The 26,523-nt window shown below is 40.9% G+C and overlaps 1 protein-coding gene across 2 annotated transcripts in view; it reads left to right on the top strand.

Moving 5' to 3' along the window:
* Positions 1–3,403: 3,403 nt before the first annotated feature.
* Positions 3,404–26,523, top strand: part of LOC144710367 (tRNA/rRNA methyltransferase (SpoU) family protein) — a 45,440-nt gene continuing 22,320 nt past the window's right edge. For both annotated transcript variants that reach the window (XR_013583270.1, XM_078584110.1), the window contains exons 1-21: positions 3,404–3,827; positions 5,698–5,803; positions 5,880–5,974; positions 6,041–6,459; positions 6,551–6,749; positions 6,835–7,170; positions 11,402–11,552; positions 11,633–11,770; positions 13,159–13,240; positions 17,055–17,338; positions 17,597–17,710; positions 19,291–19,514; positions 20,420–20,656; positions 20,755–20,910; positions 21,048–21,185; positions 21,291–21,533; positions 21,610–21,734; positions 22,039–22,159; positions 23,397–23,561; positions 24,696–24,843; positions 24,956–25,056. Coding sequence is in view for 1 of the 2 variants with exons in the window: in XM_078584110.1 (XP_078440236.1) it covers positions 3,654–3,827; positions 5,698–5,803; positions 5,880–5,974; positions 6,041–6,459; positions 6,551–6,749; positions 6,835–7,170; positions 11,402–11,552; positions 11,633–11,770; positions 13,159–13,240; positions 17,055–17,338; positions 17,597–17,710; positions 19,291–19,514; positions 20,420–20,656; positions 20,755–20,910; positions 21,048–21,185; positions 21,291–21,533; positions 21,610–21,734; positions 22,039–22,159; positions 23,397–23,561; positions 24,696–24,843; positions 24,956–25,056 (3,756 nt within the window). In the remaining variant the exon portion in view is untranslated. The remainder of the gene's footprint in view (positions 3,828–5,697; positions 5,804–5,879; positions 5,975–6,040; positions 6,460–6,550; positions 6,750–6,834; positions 7,171–11,401; positions 11,553–11,632; positions 11,771–13,158; positions 13,241–17,054; positions 17,339–17,596; positions 17,711–19,290; positions 19,515–20,419; positions 20,657–20,754; positions 20,911–21,047; positions 21,186–21,290; positions 21,534–21,609; positions 21,735–22,038; positions 22,160–23,396; positions 23,562–24,695; positions 24,844–24,955; positions 25,057–26,523) is intronic.

Raw genomic sequence — 26,523 nt, 5'->3', positions numbered from 1 at the left:
GGCTGGAGGGCGATGCGTGTCGATGGGCGCTAGCGAGGAAGACACGGTGTAGGGTCATCGCGGGGAGTGTCGAGCGCAGGGTCCACGCCGTCGAAGCAATCACGAGCCGAGGGCCGACGCAAGCGGCACGATCGACACCGACGCGGGCACAATGCAGCAAACGTGTGAGCAGGTCGTCCGCGCGGACGGGAGCGGCGCTGATCCTCCTCGTAGACGCGATGCAGGGGGGGGGTTGACTTCCGCAGTCGATTTAGTCCGCCCGGCTGGAGCACGAGAGCCCGAGCAGAGTCGGCACTGGATAAGGACGTAGTCGCTGGTCGTCCCGTAAGCACGGCGGGAGAAGAGAAATAGGATCGCATGCCCGGGCGACTGACACGGGAAGCGACAGGGGTCGATCGGGAGCCAGGGAGTCTCACGCCAGGTCGAGGAGAAGCAGACCGGTAGCACCGACCAACTAGAAATCTAAGGAGACTAAGATGAAACCGGGCTGAGGAGGAGGATCCTTATAGGGTCGAACCTTCCCTCCGTACATGCTATGACAATGGATAAGATAACTCAAAGACGAAGAGCGGAACCAAAGGACGACGAGCGAAATGAAACACGAAATAATAAGGTGTCCGTCACCCGGAATACTTGAATCCCGGTGTACGTACAGATGCCTTGGCTTGTCCGGCGGGCTGAATGCGAACGGCCGGCACTGTCGAGGACGGCGGCGGCGTCTCCAAAGACTTGTCCGGGGCTGGAGCAGGTGCTGTCGGGGGCGACGGTGACGATTCTGACGGCGTATCTGGGGCCGCGCCATCAATTGTCCATTTAAGTAATATGTGTTATGTGTCTAAGTATGGGAATTTAATTTCAGAATGAATAAGGAAGCTTTAAAATTTTAAGTATAAATGAAAATTGCTAATTATGATCAGTTGTTACATCTCTCGTTGTGGTAAGATCTCCCCTTGAACATCTATTTAGTTTGTAGCTCCATCAGCTTCTTCATCAATTGAACATTTTTAGTTTATAGATGCATCAGCTTCTCCGTCAATATCTTTTGATTAGTGATGATTTTTATGATTTCACTCAAGCTGTAAATATTGACATGAACATAAATAAATGGGAAAAATAATTTAATTGTGAATTTGAAGAACTCCATTAAAAAAATTAAATACGTTGTTTCTTTGGATTTTTATAAAATTATTTTGTCTTTCGTAAATTGGCAAATGACAATCTACATAATTGAGTTAGGACTTGAGATATTGTTAGATAACTAAAATTTTAATTCTACTTCAATTCATAAAATTTATAAACAAACAGTTCTTCCGATACTTAACGTAGAAATTCAGGGATACCTTTATTCAATCATTCAAGTAAACCAACATTGGATTTATGAACCTAATTAAGGATTTCACATAGCAAGAAACTATAGTTAAGTTCATGAAAATATGATACAAATGATAGTGATAGTGATATCATCCTTACACATTATCCAATTGATTCGTTTAGTATCCGGGACGTTGAGGACTAGAAACTTATGCTTCTTCATACAACACCATTCAAACACTTCTCTAAAAGTAAAAAATCAGACTCCTTACTAGTGCCAACTCGTCTAATGTACAATATCAGACAACCGATATCCAATAACAAATGAAGTTAAGTTGATTACAAATGCTCGATATCTAACATTGAACATCCACCTGATATCAGATATGGGGATGGATTTCTAGGGGTCAGGACGTGGTGGATACCGGTAGCAGATATTGGATTTTGACATTCACATATCATATCTGATATTGGAGATGCGGCGCTTTAAAATCTGCAGACCCATTGTCCAATGTAGAGGTGAGCCCATTTTTGACAAAGCTCCAATGACTTCAATCTGTCGAACTTAATTTGAGTACTAATTAAATTAATTGTCAATGATTTACAATGCTCACACAGAAATAAATATGAGCTCTAGCTTAATTACATATTTATATTTTCCATAATAAAATGAAAAATAGTACACTATTTCAACTCATCGAAAAAATTGATAGTGTCATCCTAACTCTGAGACAATGACGAATCACAATAATGAGACAAATTATGGTATCAGATACTAGTACTGTTACAACATTTATACGGTATCATGTTGATGTAATACGAGCTGCTGGGATCGGTCGGCTCGTATTACGCCACAGGAATATGATGCGATGTCGTGGAATGCAAATCGATGATCGGATGATGACAAATGAGCAGTGAAAGGGTTCGCGGATAAAGAGGCAAGCCATGCCGATCAGAGAGAAGAGAGTGATCCTAAGATCAAACTCCCAATGACCCACGAGAACTACTAGACGACTATGTAGAGAGGGGCTTTTGACGGCCCGGAAGTGTTCGGCGTCTAAGGCAATGGATATCCCTTCAACCACAAGAAATCCTACACTCGATGAGGTGGCTAATCCTATCCGAAAATGTATCGAGAAACGGCGGCAGCGGACGTGATAGCGGGCGACGAGACTGCGAGAGATAATAATACTGGTAAAAATGGAGGGGAGGTGAGGAGGCACCTTGGTAGCGCTAATCCATGACGTCGTCACGTTAATCTTCCATATCGGTCGTCCGATGAAGAGCAGAAGTCAGGCTGCGCATGTGCGGAATGGCCGGTCGGGACGGACACGGCGAGCAGGCACCGGAGCAGGCAAACGCAGGCGTGTATGGGGCGCGCGCACAGGTGCGGACTGGAGCGGGGAGGAGGCGCGCAGCACGCGATCACCCACGTGCACGGCTGGCACCGGGCGTGGTCTGGTGGGTGGGCCGTGGCGCGTCTAGCAGGCGGCGCGCGCGAGCGCGTGTCGGCAGATGGGCGCGTAGGCGTTCGGCCGCAATCAGGCGCGTGAACGGGCACTCCGAACACGAGAGGCCACGAAGGGGCTTGACCGCGGCATGGACGTGAGCCAGGAGAGGTGCGCAGAGGGCTGGCGCACGAACGTGCACCAACGACCAGCGGTGGAGAGCGCGATCGGCGGAAGGGCGGGCGTGCTGGATTCCTGTCACGCGGCGACGGGCAGGGAAGCCGCGGCAGCGGTGTAATGCACGCACGGCGGGTCAGCGTTCCAGCACTGTCAAACAACGCGGGGCGCGGGAGGTCGTAGGCGGCAGGGCAAGGGAGAGGCGAGGAGGAAGGAAGAGGGGCGACGGCAGGGTGAAGGTGGGTGCTGGCGATGGAGAGATGGGGACCAAGAAGAGAGACGAGGGCGAAGGTTGTGGGAGGAGCAGGCGGGGCTAGCGAGTTGGCGAGGGAGATCGGGGCAACGGCGATGGAGAAGGCAGAGAGGGCGGAGGTGAAGAGGGGAAGGGTGGCGCCCAAGAAGGGGGGGGTTCTTGGGTGCAACAACCCATTTCCCATATCCAGTTCAACATCCGTCTCGACATCATCATCCGACAACGGGCTTGGGACGGGCAAACACCACTCCAACAATCATAGCAAGATCATCAATAACACAATAATAGTGATATATCATCCTTTCAGGGTTACTAGTTTTCTTCGGCACCATGTTTTTTTTTTGCCAATAAAAAAAAAACTAATTTTCTTCATTTAGTAACTTTTTGAAACGTTGAAGAAATCCGTATATATATAAATTCAAACAGCTGAGCTTCTTCCTTACCCGCCTCTTGTTCACACAAACATGGCGGCCATGGCTTCGGACTCTCCAAGTCTGCTCTCGCTTGCGAAGAGCCTCGCCCTCGTCCAGCCCGCAGCCGTCCCGGCCGTCCTCGACTGCCTCCTCGCCTCCTCTTCGATCTTCTCTGCTCCCGCTCTCTTCTCGTCTCTTCTCGGAACCTTCTTTCAGCTGAGTTTGGTATGTTTCTTTTTGCTGTTCAAACCGTCGACGTCGGAATCTCTGATCGTTTGAAATAGGAAATTTCCGTTTTGCTATGTTGATTTCCTTTCTAATCACTTCTATGATGTTTTTGTTCTTGTGTGGATGTTTCTTCCTTTTATCTTGTGTTTATTTTGTAGATCTCAGTCTACTTATTCTCTTCTACTCTCTACGTTGATCGTATCAAGTGCCGTTTTCTATAAATTATCTCTTTTCTGTGTTAATAGCCTGTGTGATCCATTCTAAGATGCGCTTCTTCGTGTGTGGGTGTTTCTTCCTTTTTCTTATCCCTATTTTGTAGATTTCCGTCTACTTCTACTCTTCTACGCCATATATTGGTTTGTTAATTGCCGTTTTCTATTATTTGTCTTCTTTGCTCTGTTAATAGCCTCTGTAATCACTTATAATATGTGAGTCAGTTGCCCCTTTGTCAATTGCCGTTTGATCGTATTAATTGCCTATTTTGTCAGTTGCTGTTTTCTTCTTGTGTGTCTGTTTCTTCCTTTTCTCTTGTGTCTATTTTGTAGATCTCAGTCTACTTCTATGGTATGATCCCGGGTCGAGATTGTATCGATCCAATCTGTAATTTGACCTTCAAACTAGAAATTGATGCTCTTGATTGATTGACAACGTCGTAACATTCACAGATAGATGACTGTCCGAGACAGAGGTGAGAGGGAGAGATGTAGAGAGGTTCCTGGGGAGGAAAGGAAGAACGGGAATGGTCAGGGAGAGGCCGAGCGGAGGGGTAATGATTGTCCGGGGACAAGCCGCCTGAAGATGCGGTGAGGTAGAGACGATCACGAGGACGGGGATCGAGGGGGGAGACAGAGCTTGGACATAAGAAGAGAGGAGAGGAAGGGCACAAGTAGCCAAAGTAAAATACGTTCAGTCTGCCCTCCTAGAAGGAGAACTGTGCTATTTAAAGGAAACATGGGAGGGAAGGGGCCTAGATGCCCTTAATGGTCAAAGGACAAGAATGCCCGCAATAAGGGCCAGATATCCTATCATTATACTCTTCTACTCTCTACGATTGATCGTATTAAGTGCCTTTTTCTATAAATTGTCTTTTTTCTCTGTTAGTATCCTCTGTGATCACTTCTCAGATGTGCCTCTTCTTGTGTGGCTGTTTCTTCCTTTCCTCTCGTGTCTATTTTCAGATTTCAATCCACCTCTACTCATCTGTTCTCTAAATTGGTGTGTTAATTGCCTTTTTCTATAAATTGTATTTTTTGCTCTGTTAGTTGCCTTTTTAATCACTTTTTTTTGTTTCTTGAAGAAAACAGTGAAGATCACTAGGAAAAGGTGGCCAACCTGCTACCATTAACGATTAGTTATGTGCAATCAAGATACAGTCATGGCCAAAATGGTCTACCATTCATCTCCCTCCAACCCCAAAAAACACTAACGGCTCAACGGTGTGAGTGAAGTTGTCCACTGAGGCCCTCCTCCCACTGAACACCACCTCGTCTCGGTGCATCCATAACACCCATAGCACCACAAGTAGCACCGCAAGTCGCCTTTGTAATCACTTATAATATGTTTCTTCTTGTGTGGCTATTTCTTCCTTTTATCTTGTGTCTGTTTTATAGATCTCAGTCTACTTCCACTCTTCTACTCTCTACGTCTCTACATCTCTACGTTGATCCTTTTAAGTGCCGTTTTCTATAATCTGTTTTTTGCTCTGTTATTAGCCTTGGTGATCACTTCTAAGGTATTTCTTCTTGTGTGGCTGTTTCTTCCTTTCCTATTATGTCTATTTTTTAGATTTCAGTCCACTTCTTCTCTTCGATTCTCTGCAATGATTGTATTGATATTTTCCTCTTCTTCTTCTTCCACTTGTATGTAGGACATTCGGGATGTATGCGATGCAAATTTAACAAACTCCCATCAACGTCAGTCGCTAATCCCCTATGCTGCCGCTTTGTTCCACCTGGCCAAGAACCCCGGTAGTTGTAATTATCTATCATTGTTGATTTCCCCTTGATGGATGGAGATTAAGTTTTCTCATTTTTTTTCATCTTCTCGCAGATGTATCTTCTGAAGCGTTTGAAGAGTTCATCCGGCGTGGTGTCCTCCCGCTTCTTAGCTCTCCCGCAGGGGATAACAATGAACTGCTCGACCCGGTATATTACTCTACAATAAACGATTTTTTACTTAAAATTATTTCATTACATTGTGTCTTTTGTTAGCTTGTAGACTTTCTACGCGATGCATTGGCTGTCAGACAATGCTGGAGTGTAATGACATCGATAGTGATTCCTGTGTGTTTGAAGTCTGCTCTTCTGTTCTTGGAGCTCACCCAACGGTCAGAACTATATATGCATAATATTGAATCTGTGGAGCAAACTTTAGTATCTCTGACAGTGGCATCAAGAATCTTGAATTCCTTGGTTGGGGTTGCTCTGGGAGAAAACAGTAATCCAGCTAGTGAAGTTTTTCTTCGGAATCTGACTTGGGATCTCTCTCTCATGACGCATGACATGCTCTTGCACTCATCCGACCGTCGATCAGAGGCCATCAGACTTATATTCCCTATTATATTCAAAGTGACATACAAACTGCCATTGTTTGATGTATATGTCGTTGGAGAACTCCACAATTTTTCTAGGTGAGAATTGATCTCTCGCCCTATTATCAAAGTGAAAAATAGTACGTTGTCTTTTTTATTTATTTACTTATATTTTATTTTTATTTTTCAGGGCTCGTTTTCTGGAGAAATTATGGGGGACCTGTGCGTCCATGTTTTCACTGGGGAATCAGGAACGGATGGATGCGTACAACTTGATTTCACTGCACTTGTCTCTCCTTCCTGAGGAGGGCCTTGTGAGAACCCAGTCTGATAACGAATATAATTTAGGAGAGGATGATAGAATTTGGAATGAAATTCGTGTTGGCTTGGTAACATCAATGTTTTCAATTTAAACATTGGAAGTAAGAAAGAATGCTCTTTGAACATCATGTTTTTACCATTTCTTCCTTTCAGGTTGATAAAAATGCGTGGGTGAGAAAACACTCATTATATATCCTTAAGAAAATACTTCAACACTCAAATTGTGTTGTAAGTCGTTGTCAACCTCCTTCCCAATCAGTTTCCATTGGCAAGACTCTGGGGGTCGCTGCATCCATTGAGGAGGCCGAGCCGTGTTCTAAGTCTTCTAGAAGGGGAAAATGGGCAGAGAAAGAAGCTAAATCCATGGGTGTCTGTGATGTGAGTTATTTAAGTGAGAGTGGATTAAACAGATGGAGCACTTTTTTTCTGTTATATGAGATGCTTGAAGAATATGGTACACATTTGGTTGAAGCCGCTTGGGGTCACCAGGTCAGTAATTGATATTTGTGTGGTGCATTTGGCGAATTAACACTGGAAGTCAAAATTTTTTAGTTTATTTTTAATGTGCAGACTGTACTTGTAAAAATGTCCCTTTTTGTAAAGGCTTTTGTAGTTTGGATGCAATATTGATGATACAATTAGGACCTTTGCTTTCTTGAAGAATATTAGGAAAAAACGCATCCTAACTGTATTAGAGAACGACCTGACTCTACTTTGGGCCAGTAAGAATGATAACTGTAAAAATGTTGCAGAGGCCTTATACAGTTAGGATTCGGGATGTCTAGGACATGGACAAAAGGATGGGACAAAGTATATCCCCGTACATGTCCGGAGATCCGTGTTCTGTCCTGTCCTTTGCTTATGAAGTATTTTGGTAGTGGCCTGGGAGTTCTCTATGCTGCATCTGGCTGTGTCTGTCTCGACTCATGTTTTTAATTATTATTCTTATATATCCTAGAATTGGATGTAAAACCTTGTGCAGTTTTCATGTAATAACCGCATCAGGGGGGAAATGCAAAACAATATATGTTTGGTCGAATGACTAAAACAAATAATCGATTCCTTTTTCAAAATTCCCACCATGAATGGGTGGCTCTAGGGTGTCAAATAAGATCTATCCGCCACGGTGAACGGCTACAAAGATTGCTGTCATGGTATACGAGCATCGGAGAATCCATCTATAATCCTGCATACCTCACAATATCCTGCGAGTCAAAACCCTTTTTGTTTTTCTTGCAATCTGGCACCACTCCAATAGCAATGCCAACAGAAAACAAAACTTCGAGTTACTTCCCTGGCTTGAGCTGGAGTTGAGCAATGAACATGAGTCACCCTGAACGTGACCTGGAAACAGAATGACATCTGGCTATAGTTATTCTTTGGTACTAACTATGGCAGCTCAGTAGTTGATGACATTTGATAACCGGATTCTCTTATTTCCTTGTGGTAAACATCCTTGCATGGCAGAAAAGAAACAAAAAGTGGTGGCAAGATAAAGTTCAGAAACTGAGTTCAGGGCAGCCAAAGGGATATGTGAATTGCTTTTGAGATCGTCTAGAAATACTAGAAGATCTTAATATTGTTGAAGACTGTCCATTTACTATTTACTGTGATAGTAACTCTCCGATGGACATTGCACCTAATCCTGTGCAGCATGACCGGACAAAACAAGTGAAGATCAATTGACATTTTACAAGAGAAAATGTCATCATTTCAGTTTTTAAAATCAAGTAGCAGACATGCTAATAAAATGTTTGCCTGGGGCAGGCTTCCATCAGCTTTAAGACAAGTTGGGATTGCAGAGCATCTACCTACCAACTTGAGGGTGGATGTCTGTATGGACATGTTATATATATATTTTTATTGTCCTTACGTTTCTTTGAAATGGATTATGCCCATGTACATTTTTCATGTAATAACTGTATCACGGGGTAAAATATTGATACATCCAGCTTGTATCACAAAAGGAATTGTTAACCCTAGGAGGGGGAAGTGGATCAAGAGAGATGGAGTGAGAAGGAAAATGGAATAATGTACCAAAGATGTTACAAGAAGAGGGTATATATATACCCTAAGTGAGAGAAGAGAGATAAAGGGCTAATGGGCTTATAGAACAGGGCCCATTAGCCCGATATAGGAATATATCACTAACAGGAATTAACCATGAATACACAACTGAGCTCAGCCATGAATACATTGCTCCTCTTTTTAAACTGATTCACATGTGTGAACATTTGCATGTGCGTTCTGTTGGGTTTTTCTATTTGAGACCTGATGATACTCGAAGAACATATCAAATGTAATACCCTGTATATGTGGGCGAGTGACCTAAATGAAGAATCAATTCCGTTTTCAAACTTCCTGCTGCCGACAGGGTTGCTCCAGGGTCTTTCAGGAAGATGCGTCCGCCGCAGGGAATGGTTACAAAGATTGCCGTGAGGCTGGGAATGGTCTCTGCTACGTCTGACAGAGTTTGATTGTTATGACTAATCTCCTCTCCTCTCCCCCTCTACAAGTTCCCTGAAGGGTCCTAAGAAGGAAATTACCAAATTCCATTCAGGAAGACTGCATGGTCACTGACCTCACAATTATCAGATTCTCTGCCCTCTCCTCGTTTATGAGTTATAGTGAAGATGAGGGGATATGAAGCACATAATGTCCTATCTGTTTATGTTTTTTTTAAAAAAACATCGTGTCCCATCTGTAATCATTAATTCTCTGTCCCAACTCTTGCCTAAAGCATTTGGAGTGGATGGGAAGGCATGGATGGGGATAGAAAGCATGTCTCATCTTCTCCAAAGCTTTAAGGATGTGCCCTTTCTGTGCCTGGTACCTTGGGATGGAATGGAATACGCTTTTCTGGGACATGCTGAATCCTATACTATAATGAAAATTTGGGGAAAGTAGAATTTAATGATGGTGTCAATAGAAGGCCCATACCCTTGAAGCCTTGTTTAATTTATCTTTATTTCTTTTATAAAATGGGCCTCATACATAAGAGGCCCACTTACCATTCTTGATTCACGCGACCTTTACGTCACACACATGGGCCAATTCTCCTTGTACTCTCACTGGTTTAAACCAGTGAGAACCCTAATGCATAAGGTAAGAAAGTCTTTTTTCCCTTCTTGTTCTTTCTGGCGGCTGGGTCAACTGCGGTCCAAAGAAGAGTCTGGATGACAGATGGAGACAGAAAGTCTATCTTTCTCACTCACCCTTAAACTGATGAATGAATATTTTCCATTCCAGATTTTCTACAGGTTTGTTTAGTTGCTGTTTGCACAACCTCTATATGAGATCTGCACATTTGCTCTGTTGACCTCATGTGATGTTTTGATATGAGGGGGCTTTGACTCATATCCAAAGTTCCTTTGAATCCGAGGGACTTGACCCTTGCTCAATAGTTCAACGTTCTGCTTCTGCAGTGGCGATGACAAAAACTTTCTGCTTCTTATTCTTATAGTTGATCTCTGATCATCAATATAACCAGCATAGTCAGCATCAATGTACACGTTGAAGAAAAGAGATTCAACCTTTTCGAAGAAAAGTCATTCTCTGATTTCTCAGGATCCTATCTGCTGCTAGCAAAGAGGACGGTGAGTATCATGCATTTAGTTACTAAAAAAATTTAACATAATAGGAACTATCTGGGAGGGTGCGATTAAATGATTTATTTTCCTGAACAGGCATATATAGAGATCATAATCCACAGATTATTCCCCCTTCGCAGTGTGAAGTTTATGATTATGTTCAATAAATGAATTATTTTCCTGGGTGACAATCCAGGAATCCAGATTCAGTTAAAAGAGGCAAGATCTATTCTTTGAAAAAAAAATATTCAAGATCTATTTCTGTTGTGAGAAGGATTCCATTAGATTAATGTGCCTTTTAGATGCCTGAACTTATTTCAATTTTCCAATTCATTCATTTCAATTTGTGTTCGATAAGTAGATACTGAGGACTGGGATAGTGATAGAGTTCCATTAAGGGTGGAAAATGGTTATTCCGTTTCGTCAGTTGAAAGATATACTGAGGAATCAATTTTTTCCCTCCTCTTTCCATCTCCCTTAATCTGATAGATCTCCATCGGGCACCATATCCGACATTTCTGGAAAGACAATATCATCTGCATACACAGTATGCTAGTTTTTTCTGGTCAATGTATGCTTGATGAGTAATGTGTGATCGTTGTTGTTATGATGATGGCAAAAATTCTCATGGCTTGAGCAAAGCACCCAAACCAGGCTCTTGGTGATTTTTAAAGACGCTTATTGTATTATGGAGCACTCAGAATTGTAACTTTTTCAGGTCTTGTCTATAATGTGGGGGTGATCCCATCTAGATTTCCTTGTCAAGTGCACTAAGGAAGACTGTTTGATATACCATCTTTTGTTCACTGCCAAGGCTACTGATATTTTACTGTATTATAAAATCTGAGATCTGGTCAAATAATGTTAATACAATTAAAAGTAGAACAGGAATACATTCTCAGTTTTAGTCGATCTTCTCACGTTTTGGTGGAGTTTTGAAGCTTTCTTTGCACCCTTGAGAAAATATGATATAATTCATTCCTTAGTCTTTCATTGAAACCGTGCATCCTTCAGCTGATTGCATGGTCATTTCATGATACAAGACTGCTAACCGTGCATCATTGCATCTTGCAATATCTTTTATTTTGAAAAAAATCTTATACGGCGATTGATCAGGTGTGCTTTTGCAGATGTCTTTATTCTTTCAGTCTGCTCCTTCTGAAGGTTTCTTTTGTGTTGATAGTCAAACGCGTAGTCAAGACCAAATGGAAACTTCAGATAAAATTTTCAAATGGTTAGCTATCTTATGGGAGCGTGGTTTGTTTCACGCAAATCCGCAGGGTGTGCACTCATTGAAGTGAACATGTTCGACTACTGTTTATTTGTTATCATGTCTCTTCACTCTGCTATTTTTGTTGCAGTTCGATGTCTTATAATGCATTCGTTTCTTAGCATGGATTGGAAATCTCGAAGGTACTTGGTGAAATATGTGCCTAAAGAGTTTGTTCTTCGTCCATTTATCTTGGGTTTGAATGATCCAATTCATCATGGCGAATTTGGTAAGTTAGTGAATCTCAAAATGGCTCAATGACTATTTATCTCCTTTTAATGCTATCTTAATTCTGATTTTTTCTTAGATCACAGAATCGACTTCTTTATTCTTCATTTCCAAATAGTTAGCATCTGTGTGAAGACTTAAAACGTTTTTTCTATAAATATATCTTTAGCTATCACTGACAAGTCTAAGAGCTGTCAAATCCAAGACACCAAGGTGAAAAGTGTAGTAAAATAAAGAAGATCCTTCCTATTTATTCCATGAAAAATGCTGATTTAAGTATGATTGTGGTTGGGGTAGCTGTCCAGGATCCATCATTAACACTAGACCCTTGCTCTATTTGGGGAATGAGTTTGGGTTAGACGATATATCTTCAACAGTAAGATGTCTCCATTTGGGTTGGCTTTTGATAGTCTCATGTGTCATTGCCTTGGGACGAGAACTTCCATCATAACAGATTGTAAAGTCGATTCTGAGATTTATATGAAGATCCAACGTGGATGGGTAATCCAACTGTTCCAGAGACAAATGTGACAGAGAGAGGCAAGGAATAAAGGAAAGAAAAACATATATAACTGGAGGATCCTAGTGGAGCCTCTTCACTCTCGATCCCAAGCGCACTCGCTGCGTCCAAGCCTCTCTGTCGCGCATGACTGCCTGGTTTTGAATCCTTCTTGTAACTTATTCTTGATCCCGGTTTCCCGCGTTCTCAATTACTTTATAGCCCTGTTGACACACACCTTATTGATTGGCAAGTGCCAGGGTCTTTCCCCATTGGGATCTTTGCGGCTTATATTCATACTATAGTGCATTCGACACTGATAGCATCTGTTACTATTGCTGCTTTCCCCATAAGGTCAGTTATTCCCCCAAATGTGGGTAATGAAGATCGTTATAGGTGAATATAGTTCTTATCAGTGCATTGGGGAATCTTTCCACGAGGGTGTTTTGATATTTATGATTAATATTTATATTGTAAAGCCAAAGGGTGGAATGTTTCTTTTTCTTGAATAAAAGACGGTAAGGTCATCGGAGCTGGGTGATCCTCCTGAATGATGAGGGAATATTGAAAGAGGAGATGGGAATACAAGTGGGTGATCCCCCTTGTATCCATTTTCTGTGAACCTTCGTTACTTATCCTTATAGCTCTTTCTCTCTGTTTGCGTTCCATTTAGTGCCTTTAGGGTCCAATATTCTAACATTAGACGACAGGTTATATAGCCTGGAATTGTGGTTAAACATATTTCATCCTAAATATCTTTACCCTGAGTATCTCTGCCACTCTACGAAGGTTAAAATGATTGTGATATGAGGACTAATGGTGTCACATTTATTTTCTTATAATGATTTTTATAAACGCTATGATCTTCATCCGTATTGGACATTTTGTAGGTTTAGGAGGGGAGTACACTTCAAAGGCCATAGAAGGTGCAACAGATTTTATCTATCAATTTGCACTTCAATTTTGCTGGAGGTAATGAGACATGTTTTTTTTGGTGCAATTCCTTTGTATTCTGTTTGCATATAATACCTTTTCCGTTGATTCCCCAAGTTCCATTTCCTGCGACAAAATTACGGGGCTGAGTGTCTGTATGTCCTAATTTATTCAGTTATTATGTTCCTAAATTGATTAAAAGATAAATATTTGAGCCATCCTTTTTTTTGAAAGGAAATATGGAAGACTACCTGGGGCCGGTGGTCTACCTTATACCATCAAAAATGAAATTCTTGTACAGTCAATAAACAATCAAGACCCAAAATGAGTCTGCCTTTCAGCTCCCTCCAGCCCACCATGACACTAGCGCCTGAATGTCGTGGATGACACTCTCCGCCGAAGCCGTCCTTCCCTTTACACCACCTCGTTCTGGTGCAGCCACAGCGCCCATAATGTCGCTAGCAGCCTCCCCCACTCGAGTCTGCTCCTGAGTCTCCAGAGCATGGCTGAGGCCCAAAATGCCTAGGAGATAACCGTCCCAGGGACCTGTTGTGATGCCCATACGCTCTGAGCAAACTGACACGTGAAAAACGACTGGGAACAGTCTTTGTCTTCGTCACTTGTGCAGATAGGACATTTGGTGGAGTCTGTTGGGGCCCACCTACGAAAAACCCGAATGACCAACTTTCTATGACTCAACATCCAGTTGAAGATCCACACTTTGACGGGAAATTTTTGCATCATCAGTGCATGCCTTGTTGATTGTCGAGTCGCCTCTCGCTTCGCTCCGAATCTTAAAATATGCATCTTTCACCGAGAGCGACTGTCCCCGCCACACTCAACCATCTTAAGAATGAGTTGACGGGGTGAGGGGTACTATAACCCTTTATTGGAAAATTTGTGGTTGTTTATTTTGATTACATATTGATCTATAGCACAACTGGTGAACACATGGTGCATCTACAAGAAGTTTTAAATGTGCTGCAAAGGAATGAACTATACATATATTCCAAGAAGTATTGCTTTATGACAAGCAGTGTAGCCTCTCTTGGATATGCGGTTTATGCAGATGGAATATAAGTTGATGAAAAGAAGATCAAGGCAATTTAGGATTGGCCGGCTCTTGCAAACATCCTTCAAGTGCGAAGTTTTCATGGACTTGCCTCCTTTTATTGACGGTTCATTCGAAATTTTAGCACCATCATGACTCCAATCACTAAAGAAAAGAAAATTTTCATGGGGTGATGAAGCCGAGAAGAGTTTTGAAGAAATCAAAGGCAAACTATGTTCTGCTCCTGTTTTAGCTTTGCCTGATTTTAATAAACTGTTTCAAGTTAACTGTGATGCTTCAGTTGTAAGAGTTGCAGCAGTACTATCCCTAGAAGGCCGTCCGGTGGTTTTCTATAGCGAAAGGCTCTCTGATGCCGGAAGGGGACACCTTACAAGCTTGAATTCTATGCAGTGGTGCAAGCATTGCAAACATGGGAGCACTACTTGATCTAACGTGAGTTTGTACTATTCACTGATCACCAAGCCTTGAAGTCGTTGAATAACCAGACCTCAGTCAGCCGCATGCATGCATGTTGAGTTTCTGGCATCCAGCGTTTCACTTTTTTCATCAAGCACAAGTCTAGAGTGTCAAATAAGGTGGTCGACGCTTAAGTCGCAAGACTGCCGGTTTGGTAAGCCTTCGCACTGAAGTGTTTGGTTTTGAGTACTTGAAGAAGTTGTATGCAGATGATGAAGATTTCACCATTACCTAGAAGGCCTGCGTTGAGGAAAATATGAAAAAAAGCTTTCCATTTTCAGGATGACAATTTGTTAGAGGAGACCAACTGCATCCCCCGCACGTCATGAGGGAGAAGTTGTTGAGGGAGCTGCACGCTGGTGATCTTGGTAGTCACTTAAGACGCGACAAGACCCTGCAGTCGCTTGAGGCGCTATACTATTGGGCGCAGGTGAAGAAGGACGTGGAAAACTTTGTCCGGCGTTGCAGCATTTGCCAGAGCATCAAGGAACAAGCTCAAAACACAGGCTTGTACCCTCCTCTACCAATACCTGAACATCCGTGGCCCGATATATCCATGGATTTCGAAACGAGGTGGTGTTTAACGAGAGTCCGGCTTCAGTAGAGAATGCTGTTCATGATGTGGAGGTGCTGACGTTGGGGTGGAGGGAGAGGATTGCTTTTTTTGAGTTGGATTGTACATTTTTTGTACACAATTTTTATCTTTATGATAGCAAGTAGGCCACCGGTTCCGGGTGGTCTTCTTTATTGTTCAAAAAGAAAAAATCCATGGATTTCGTTTTGGGATATCACCGCATACAACGATGTGCAGACTCTGTTTTTGTTGTTGTTGGCGTGTTCTCCAAGATGGCTCACTTCATAGCATGCAAGAAGACCAATGATGCGGTTGAAGTGGCAAATCCTTTCTTCAAAGAGATTGTACGCCTTCATGGAGTGTCGGAAACAATCACCTCAGATTGAGATTGCAAGTTTCTCTCTCACTTTTGGATTACACTTTGGCCATGGTTTAGCACCATTTTGAAGTTTAGCTCAACATATCACCTTTAGACAGATGGCCAAACAGAAGTCGTCAACAAAACACTAGGAAACCTTAATCGGTGTTTTTACGAAGATAAACTAAAGCAGTGGGCTCTAGCACTTGTGAAGCTGAGTTTGTTTACAACTCCATGGTGAATCGCTCAATCAAGCAGTCCCCATTTTTAGTTGTGTATTTTTAACCTCGAAAGATCCCTCTAGACCTTCTGCAACTACCTTTACAAAAGGGCAAAAGCTTAGCAGCGACCAACATGGTTGACTACATCAAGTCGGTCCATAGCAATATGACAGCATACTTGCTGTGAGTTATGAAAAATACAAGGAGGCGGCAAACAGAAAATGACGCAAGAAGGTTTTTGTTGAAGTCGATATGGTTATGGTCTTTCCACGCAAGGAGAGGCTACCTGTGGGTACCTACAACAAAATGAAGCCGAAAAAGTATGAACCTTACAAGATCCTCAAGAAAATCAGTCACAATGCGTATGTCATTGACCTTCCTGGGCACATGGGAATCTCCAAAACATTTAACGTAAGTGACATATATGAGCACTTTGTTATAGAGGAACATATTTTGGTGGCGAGTTCTTTTGAAGACGGGGGGCTGATGTAGCCCAAAAGCCCATTTTCCGAAACCCATTAGCAACTTGTGGCCCAAGAAAGAGATTCTTCTACAACTGACAGGATCTGCAGAAAGTTACTAAGAGCCTTCAAAATCCTTTGATAGGATTTTCTCTGCCAGAATCTTTTAACAGGACTTTCTTTGATAAGATCTTTCTGACAGGATTTTTCTGACAAGAATTTTTTTGATAGGATCTTTTGACAAAATCCTCTTAAGATTCTTCTTCTAGCAGGATCTCTGCTCTAACTTGTCAGAGCTGCATATCTTCTCTTTTGTCCCATCTGAATCTTCTTGAGCCACACAAGTATCCCCTGACAGCTTCTACAGGCCCCAAATTCTGCACGATATCTCTGCTCAGGCCTGTCATGCTGCTTATCCTCTTTTTAGCTTGTCAGAATATTTTTTCTCAATGTTTTAACTTGTCATTTCATGGGCACAGTCATTACGTGCGCTTAACTAATGCTTAACTATTTCCATTACTCAAACTTTTCATGCATTTGCATGTCAACTTAAAGAACTCAAAATACTTCCTAAATGGTAATATTTCCTAAATGATAATTACTCGAACTAACAAAGTTGGTTTGAGTTATTGAAATGTTCTGCCCTTTTGGAGTTTCGATTTTGTCTGATGACCGATGGAAAATACTGACCTATGTGAATTTCAAGTGCAGTGAACGCATTGAATTTGTATTTTGCTTGGCAAGTGTTTGCCTGAAAGAATCATTTGGGCGAGCTGGCCTCATGGCTTTTGCATCTTGTCTTTCTTCGGCCTCTCTCCTCGCTGTTTCTCCAGAGGCTTGTGAAACAGCAGATCATGGGAAAAAATTGGTCAAAGACGGAGAAAGAGCTAATCATGAAGGCCTTATTGACCACAAAATATCAGAACTGTTGGATATTTTCAGAGTCATTATTGAGGGGAGCAAACAACACTTCAACCCCAAGTACCGTCTTGAAGGTAGATTGACTCTTATAGGAATCATTCTTTATGCAGGTCCCACATACTCCGGCATACCAAAGGAATCAATAGTTCTCATATTCAGGGATCATTAGCTGAAACTACAAGAGGCTTCCTCACCATTAATGATGAAAACAGTTTTCTTAAGTGTCTGGAGGATTTTATTAGTTGAAGTCATCAAATATATATTTTTTTCCTTGTATAATTTATAATAGTGAAGTTTTTTTTGACAATTTATTTTATTTTTTCTACATTAAGTGTGTGAGAGGATCATGGATGCAACATCAGCTATGGTGCACTCTCAGAACCTACCGCTTGAAACAGTGTTGCATTTTGTTTCGGCATTTCCGCGAGAATTTATTGACATGGGAGGTAATATCTAAAAACTTTCCTCTTGACGCCCATTTCCGTGTTAATTCCGTCTTTCTGGATTCTTTTATTTACAGACTATGTGACACAGAAATTCTGTTAGATTTTTGGACATCATAGCATTTCATGATTGTATTAAAGTATGATCCTGAATATGGAGTGAATCAGGTGAGAACCCTAGAATGAGCGATGAAGTTTTGCAATACCACTCTTGATAATAGTGTCCACGCGAAGTGATAGGATCCTACTCGGAACTTATCATGTAACACAATGTAATTCAACAATTCAATGGAGATAGTTCAAACTGATCCGATCGATAACAGGTAGGAGAGGGAGGGGGGAGGGGAAGAGGAGAGTTCCCGGGGTAGAGAAGAGGAGAAACGGGAATGGTTGGGCAGGGCTGTCGGCTCCGCGTCGAGGAGGGTGCATCGACCTACGAAACACAAGAGGGGAGGTGAGGAAAACCCGGAGAGATAGGTAGGAGAGGGAAGTGAGACCTTACTTCCGATTGCCTGCCTCTTGTTGTGCCGGTGCCCCTCCTTAAGTAGGGGAAAAGGCGTCGCGGGCCAGTGCCAGCTTGCCAGGCCTGTTACTGGCCCGCTTATGGACATAAACCTTCTGATGGATCACATCATGAAGTAAGTTCTGCCCAAATAAAAAGCACCTCTACCATAATTTGTCTCCGCTAGTAATCTTTGCTAAAGGATTTTGGGTCTGTCCCCATTTGGCCCATTGGGTGTCATTCTTGTCTACCTCAATCAACATATCAACAAGTGTGAGTAAATTTTCCTGCGTTGATTATGTTTAAATATTTTCAGCTGTCATTTGACCCCTGTTAGGGCGTCTCTGATATTTCACTCTTTAGGTGCATTTTGTCGTTTTCCCTTTAAATAGGTGCAGCCCATCAGTGGGAAGGGCAGGCAAGAAGTTGAAGTTGAAGTCTGGCTCTTGTCTCAGTTCTATGACTTCTCTGCGTCATGGTCCATTCCCTTTTCCTTACCATTCCCATCCTTTCTGATAATCTCCAGTTCCCAGCTTCTCCAGGCAGTCTGCCTCTGGCTGATCTCTGCCTATGTTGGGTCTCTCCTCTTCCCCCTCCCTAATACCAATATTAAACCAAGGTTAATACATGTTTTATTCTCTGGGTATCTTCTTTGATTGATTATTACCAAGGAAATATGTTGACCTTTGGCATTCATATTCTCTTATTATGCAAGATAATTATATATATACTGTTCTGAAGGCTCATGAATGCTGCTATTTGTATTTATGTGCTGTTTGATCATCCTGCTCGTGATCCTGATGCTTTGAAAGATGATAAAATTTTTTTTGGCATGAAAATACACCTCTAATATTATCGTTATAGTTCCGCAAGATGAAAAATACATTGTAAGGAAGTGTGTTCTAGCATTTGACCAATTCTCTTTCTTTTGCTTGGTTAAAATGATTTCACATGGCAGACACCGGTTATACCTCCACAGTCTGTCTGTATTCTCTTGATTTTGCTTTTGCATTGCATTATGATTTGATATTTTTTTCAATGTATCTTTTTGTTTCATATGTGCGTGCTTAATATTTTACAGGTATCCTACGAAGGCGATTGCAGCAGTGGCTGCATTCCAACTCTTCCCAAGGAAGAATATTGAGACAGCTTTTTGAATTCCCTAAAATATTCGTTAAAAGTTGCAATAAGGATGGATACTTTGATGATGAGGACTTAGATGCATGGTTTCTTCAAGCCCAAAAATGGGCCAAGCTACTTTTTGTAATGGTTAAAGATGATGATGACTTGGAAACATTGAACCAGGTTTTTGTAACTCCAATTGTTTTTGAAACAATGCCAGACTTTCTTTCAGCCATTCTGTTGGTTTTTCTGGGCTTGATACTCCAGGTATCATGTCTTACATGATACATCATCAGTTTGTCCTGAGATCTGCTTACACAAAAAGAGTTAAGTAAACCTGAAAACTTATCAGACTAATCCAAGATGACCATAACATTGAGTAAGACATGATCTATAGAGTCACACTGGTGTTGTGGTCTCCTTCCAAGTTGATGATTCCCTAGCTGGGAGACAACACAAACCCCAAGTTCTTTGTCTCCTTTGAAATGGCAATGTGCATTCTGTCAATGTTGACCATGGCTTGCTCAGATGGATTTATGTTGGTTGGGTGATGTACACCAGTGTTGAATGGTGCTGGACTGTTATGGGATGGAAAACACTAGCCTATATCTGATAACATATAGGAAACAAGAGTCTAGGGTTTTAAGTATTGCGAGATACATCCTCAGTTCATAGCCAGGGCTTGTTTACACAAGTAAGAAGTAAAGTGTTATGGTGCAGGCCGTGGCTGCCAGTTGCTACACATAGTTTGACACAAATGTACTTATTTCACCATTGTAAAGTCTTTATTGGGGTACCATCAATCTCAAACCATATGCAACGTGTGGTGGTCACGTGCTACACCATAACCCAAAGTTATACCAAAAATTTAGTATAACTGATGTGGTTAAGGTTAATGCTTGTAAAATTTTTTATGACTTTGAATTTGCTTAGGCTTGCAATTTATCTCTTGAAAAGAACCTTGAAAAATGGAATATACTCTACATATTTGATTTTTTAAGAAATCTATGGACGCTATGGTATTAATGACTCTCGTGAATAACATGAATTTATCAAAAATGTTTATCCTTTCATTTATTTTGTTACAGGTTATTCAAGATCTACATAGCAAATATTTTTTTAGGAAAGCACTTCCTGACTTGCTCCCATCAAAGTTTCTTGTTATTGTGATGTGCGTGGTGGGTGAAGTACAACAAATATTGTTGAGAAAACAAAGTGGTTATCAGGGTCTTGGCTCCGGGGTGACGGATATTCCGGGTGTGCAATCTAAATTCTATGATATTTCAACATTCAATGAATTAAGAAGCACATTTGCGAGTCTTCTGGTATGTTCTTTCAAAGACTGGTTTTTTGGCCCCCAATTCTATTGATGGAAGTCATGTTTCAATCTAGTTACAATGGTCAACTATTTTTACTTCAACAGGACAGCTTATTGTCATTTTCCAGTTCTGCTTGTTCAATATTTTGGTCTGATTCTGGTGGAATAGAGACTTTTGAACTGCCTTCTATGAAGGGAAGACTTGGGGGACCCAGCCAAAGAAGGCTTGCTTTGTGTACTACATCTGCTGTGCTGCAAGCGGTAAGATTGAAACTTCATTCCCTTACAATTAAATATCTGGCATATACTTTAAAATCGAATGAATTTCTCTTTTCTCTCTGAGTTATTTAGTCATTGTCTCTCAATTTTTTTGAATAATCTTTCTCTTTATTGCACAGACTCTGTTGGTAAAGACTGTTGCTTCTATCCTATCATGCTCTTTGATACTTGAAACAGGCCAGTGTCTTCTCTCTTCATTTTCTTCGTTATGGGACTTCTGCTGCAAAGTGGTCATCCACCGAACAGATCTTTCAGAGGTTACATCTTTTATTCCTTATCTATAAATCAGTTACAATGTCAGGTAAATTGTTTTTTGGGTTTTCTCTGAATCCCTGAAATTTTTCTCTGATACTCGCTTGTAGGCTGGGTCAGAACTTCATATGGCAGCTTATGAATCTCTTGCCTCTGCTTTGAAAGTGTTCTCTGAGATGTCCCCACCATCCTTTGATGAACTTATCATGGAATTCAATGAGTCAAAGTTTGGAGTCCAGAAGAAAGAGTCCCTTCTGGATCCATTTCTTCTTTCTTTTCTTTCTGGTATCAATGGTCTTTTAGAAAATGGCACTTTGACACGAAGCCGGCGTGCAGTTTTGTTGACGTGGAAGGTGCCTCATTTTTATCTGTTTCTTGATGCTATTCATTTGGTTTATTTCTGATGTTATTTATTTTCTTATTCAACAGTGGCTTTCTCTAGATACAATACTCTCAATTCCATATTCCCATCGTGATAGTGTTGAATGCCGCACAGGATATTACTTATTTTCAGATGCTAGTCTCAGGATAACGTTTTCTGACATTGTTGAAAGGTATGACAAGTTGCAGGTTTACAGCTAAAACAATAAATAGTTTTTTTTATTGACCACTGAATTTTCTATCTCATATGACAGGAAGAGCCTCATCATTAATCTCTGTATATTATACTTTGATCTCAACTTTTCATATTGCGGCATGTTGAACTGTTGAGGGATTTATTAATCTAAAAACTGTCCGGTGATTTAAGAGTGTCAATTGTTATTAGTTAAACCGTGCGAGTAAAGACATATACCTTCTTTTGCATACTCACTAGGCTTTCATTGCTTATGTATTTTTTTATGGTTAATCTGTTTTCAGCTTAACTAATGCTGGAGAAGCCTCAGTTTTGCCACTGTTCAGATGCATCAGAACAATAGTTGGCATGCTCCATTGGAGAATGTGCCGTGAAGCTACACCATGCGTTGGATTTAATGCAGATGTAATTTCTGTTCTTGGTTTTTACATATTATTTTTAAAGTGGTTCGAATGCCTATTCCCTTCATATCTAGTGATTGAATATGTGATAGAAACTTACGACTTTCAACTGGCCGTAGTGATATATAGATGCAGATTATGGCTTTGGTGAAGGAGAGGAATGAGAAAAGGGTAATGAACACTTGAGAAATGCCAATGAAAGAAAAAAATGTCGTAATACACAATTCTTTGCCTTTACTATTGTTTCCTCTGTAAAACTCCTGGAAAATAATACTGAGCCATAGAATAGAGAAATGATGGATGGGGAGATCTGACCCACTAGCAGGAAAATGAGAAATGTCCCAAAGAATATGTCCTGAGTTCAATGGCCGGGCCTTAAACGGGTCTTAGCTCATATCATTAGTGTTTCTCCAGTAGTGGGTAGAATATGTGTGTCTTTATGATCGGTAACCAACAAAGCCATGGCACGTGCCATCACTCTTAGCGTTTCAATAGATCAAATTTTTTTTCACTAACTCAAGGTGTTCTATATGAGCGCATGTTACAGTTGGTTATGGGCCTGCCACAAAAAAGGGATATCCATGAGTGAATCTGCAAACATAACGGGCTTCTGTGGGACATAGTTATAATACATTGTAAGAGGGGATTTAAGAAATATGACATCCAGGAGGGATGTAAGATAAAGAACTGAGTGCTGTCTAACATGCTCAAAAACTCTAAATATGTTTGGGAGCTGGCACTGATTTCGAAGGGCATTCCCTTGAAGTTAAGCCATGGCAGGAATAGCTCCAATTTCTCTTCCTGATCTCTCTTCCCGATTACTTTTTTGAATACCTTGATTGGTCCAAATGTGTGAAGTCTAGTCCATTTAGTGGGTACGATCTCAGATAAAAATACATCAAATAATAAATTAGAAGTATGAAAAGCCAGTGGATTCATATTTATGCCTTCGACTATTTTGTTGCTCTAACTAATTTGGGATGATATGAGCAGTATTGCACAGAAACTCTGCCAGATTGTTCTTCATAATGATTTATATCATTTTTGATTCATGTATGATATAAGCAGTATTGCTCAGAAACTCTGCCAGATTGTTCTTCATAATGATTTATATCATTTTTGATTCATGTATGATATAAGCAGTATTGCTCAGAAACTCTGCCAGATTGTTCTTCATAATGATTTATATCAATTCTTAATTCATGTATGAATGTAATAACCTGATCTTTTGTTTCCTGTAGATGATCAAGAATTTACTAGAGTCTGCTTGGATATTGTATCTGAGCTGCAACAAGCGTAGGATTGCCCCCATTGCTGCCCTTTTGTCATCTCTTCTTCATCCGTTGTTGTTCAGTGATCTTGCAATGCACGAGATGAGCTGCGGAAACCCTGGTCCTGTAAAATGGGTAATCGCTTTTCTTTATTATTTATGAGCAAAGAAACATAGATATTATTCTCAATGTAGACATTGTATTTATCGTTTATGTCCATTAGATCCATCAGTTTTTCAGATTATATTGGTGGTTCTAAGTTGTTGCAAATTTTCTTTTGAATTTTTGTGGTTTCACATGCAATTTTATTACAACCTCACAGCACTTTGAGGGTTATCTCGGTCATTTCTGTCCACTGTGGGTATTTTCGTCATTTACTTTTGATTGTATTCCGTTTTAAACAGATGTCGCCCTCTATATTGAATGACTAATTTAAAGTTTGAAATCTGGTTCCTTGTTTTCCCTCCCCCTTCCTTGTTTTCCCACCCCTTCGCTGCATCTCCTCCTCTAGTCCACACAAGGCAGTCATCTCACTTCCCGGCATATTGGCGATGGCAGCCTCTTGCTTCCTTTTCCTCTGCAGAAGCTCCTCCCCTCACCCTCACATTATCTCCCTTTCCATAGAGAACATTTTTGCTCTGAGGGTCGCAAAATTTGCTAGTGATAGGCCCACAAAAAAACTGAATGCTACTTGCTCATTCTGATTGGAACACAAGTATACTGCATTAGATTGTCCAGATGGCTTGATTATGGTTTGTCTCTAGGTTAGCTGGGTTGTTTGTCATTTTACCCAGACATATTTTGAATTCTACTTAGAGAGGTTATCTGCCATTGCTAATTTCACATCAGTTTGTATTCTTTTGAACCTTTTTGTTAATTTATCGTGAATTCCATATCAGTTAGACTTAAGAACTTCATCTTTATATGGAAATACTCCAGAAGAAGTCTAAATTCTTGGGACTTATTATGTCATGTATAACACTTATTGCATCAACTTAGGGGGACTGTAATAAAATGTCTATCTTCTTTCGTTTCTTCAAAAATAAAATTTTCTTTTCAATGACATGACAAATTCTTTGAAGTTGAGAACTGCACGAAGAAGGTTTGTTGACCCTTCTTTTTCTTGTCACTCTGGAATATCGTAATTTTCAAGGTCTTGATGTTTCAAATAGATGGCTCATATCCCCATTTTTCAGAAAGAATCGAAGCTAAGAACATGCATAATGTTATAATATCTCACTCTCTTGATGATCAAACATTTACATGCAGTTTGTTCAAAAGATTCTCGAAGAAGGCACCAAAAGTCCCCGCACTCTGCGCCTTGCAGCCTTGCATTTAACAGGCTTATGGTACTCATATCCCAGAACGATCAAGTATTACCTAAAGGAATTGAAGTTGCTATCTCTTCATGGTTCTGGTACCTATATATATCTTTTGCCTATCGACATAATACGTTGCCCATTTGAATTTCAAAGCCAATTATATGAATTATCCTTCTCTACTAATCTTGGCTAAACGTCTACCTTCAGTTGCATTTGATGAAGACTTTGCAGCTGAGCTATCTGAAAATCAAGAGGCAGTATTTGAAATTTCAATGCTGGCCAAAGTTCCTAACTCTGAGTTGGCTGAGGTTAGTCAGTCTAGGAAGTTTTAATTATATTATTGATTGCTCCCGCATCTGTCTATATGGGGCTAGATAAACTGTTAAGGTCACATTCTCCTCAAATTAGATATCATCTAGAGATTGAGCTAATGATCCTGTACGTGGTAATACAATGAAAAGGTGTATTAAGTTAAATATTCTTGAGTAGATGAGACATCATTTGTTTGGATATTTAATTTACTTCTCACACAATATATGAGGAGACTATAAGTCAGACAACTGGGTTGAGGTTAACACTAGTTTCAGTTATTCTTCCATCTGCATTAGTTTATTTCAATGCTTACATTTGATGCGTTCATTTGGAAAATGAATGTATCCTTCTGTTGATACTGTAAGTGAGGATATAGGGAAGAGAGAGACATAAAAAGATGGGCCTGTATGGCCTTCAGCCCATGTCAGGCATTATAAAGAGGTGAAGAATTCCGCCAGAGTTCTTGGTAGAGCTTTGGTGAAAATGTCTGCAAGTTAGACCCTTGAAAAGATAACAACCGGAGAAATGATATTATTTTGAACTTTCTCATTGATGAAAACTATGTAACTGCTCCACGTTGACCCGCTACAAAAGTCACTTTATCTCTGGCTGGGAGTGTGAGAATTGGTTTGCCGAAGCCAAGAAAACATGGCAAAAAGTAATCTTGGGCATTGAATAGTAGGTTGTACTGTACTCTTCACCATAAGTTTAGCTGAAGCCACAAGCGACCAAATGACCCTTGAGCTGACCAACTGAACAACTTTGACACTTAAAATCTGCTTCCATCCAAACACTAATCTGAAGTACAGGTGCGTAAGTAGACCATAACTGGACTACAACCAAACATTTCTTCACACAGAGCATGCACATCCTCCATTTTGTGATGCTATCCAGGGTGATGTAGAGCCTCCACAGTGGACTGTAGAACCGATTTATATGACAGATTAGTGAATGTGAAAATCACCTCCACAGGAGATGAGAAGAACCTCTCCTGCAGCAGTCAGTGCCTAAGAATGAACTAGGGTTTCAAAAGCAACAACTTAAAATTTGAATTTGGGTTGCCCAGTTTAAGAATTGGGTCTCCTTACATCAGTAGGTTAATGGCCAATCAAAAGTGAATCACTTATTCTCCATTGGAGAGACTAAGTGACCACTCAGGTGAATCGTTAAGTCATTTATTCTCACGGCCCATTTAATTAACTTTGTTATCTTAAAGTGAATGGGCCTTAAAAATTGCACTCAAACCCAATTGCAGCTCGCCCTTGACATAAGAATGTACAGTATACATTTGGAAAACCTTCAGTTACCTAGTAACATGTAAGAAACGCTTCTGCCCTTTTGCTCGTCTCTTTGCCTCCCGCTCCTTAAGTGGCGCCGTCGCGCCAAATGCAACTTCAGAACCATTCATGTTGTCAATTTGCATCCCCACATTTCAAGAGTCAAGCATTGGGTTTTGAATAGCA

This window comes from Wolffia australiana, chromosome 12 (genome assembly GCF_029677425.1).
Source record: "Wolffia australiana isolate 7733 chromosome 12, ASM2967742v1".
NCBI classification, from domain to species: Eukaryota; Viridiplantae; Streptophyta; class Magnoliopsida; order Alismatales; family Araceae; genus Wolffia; species Wolffia australiana.
This window is presented reverse-complemented; position numbering and strand designations above follow the sequence as displayed.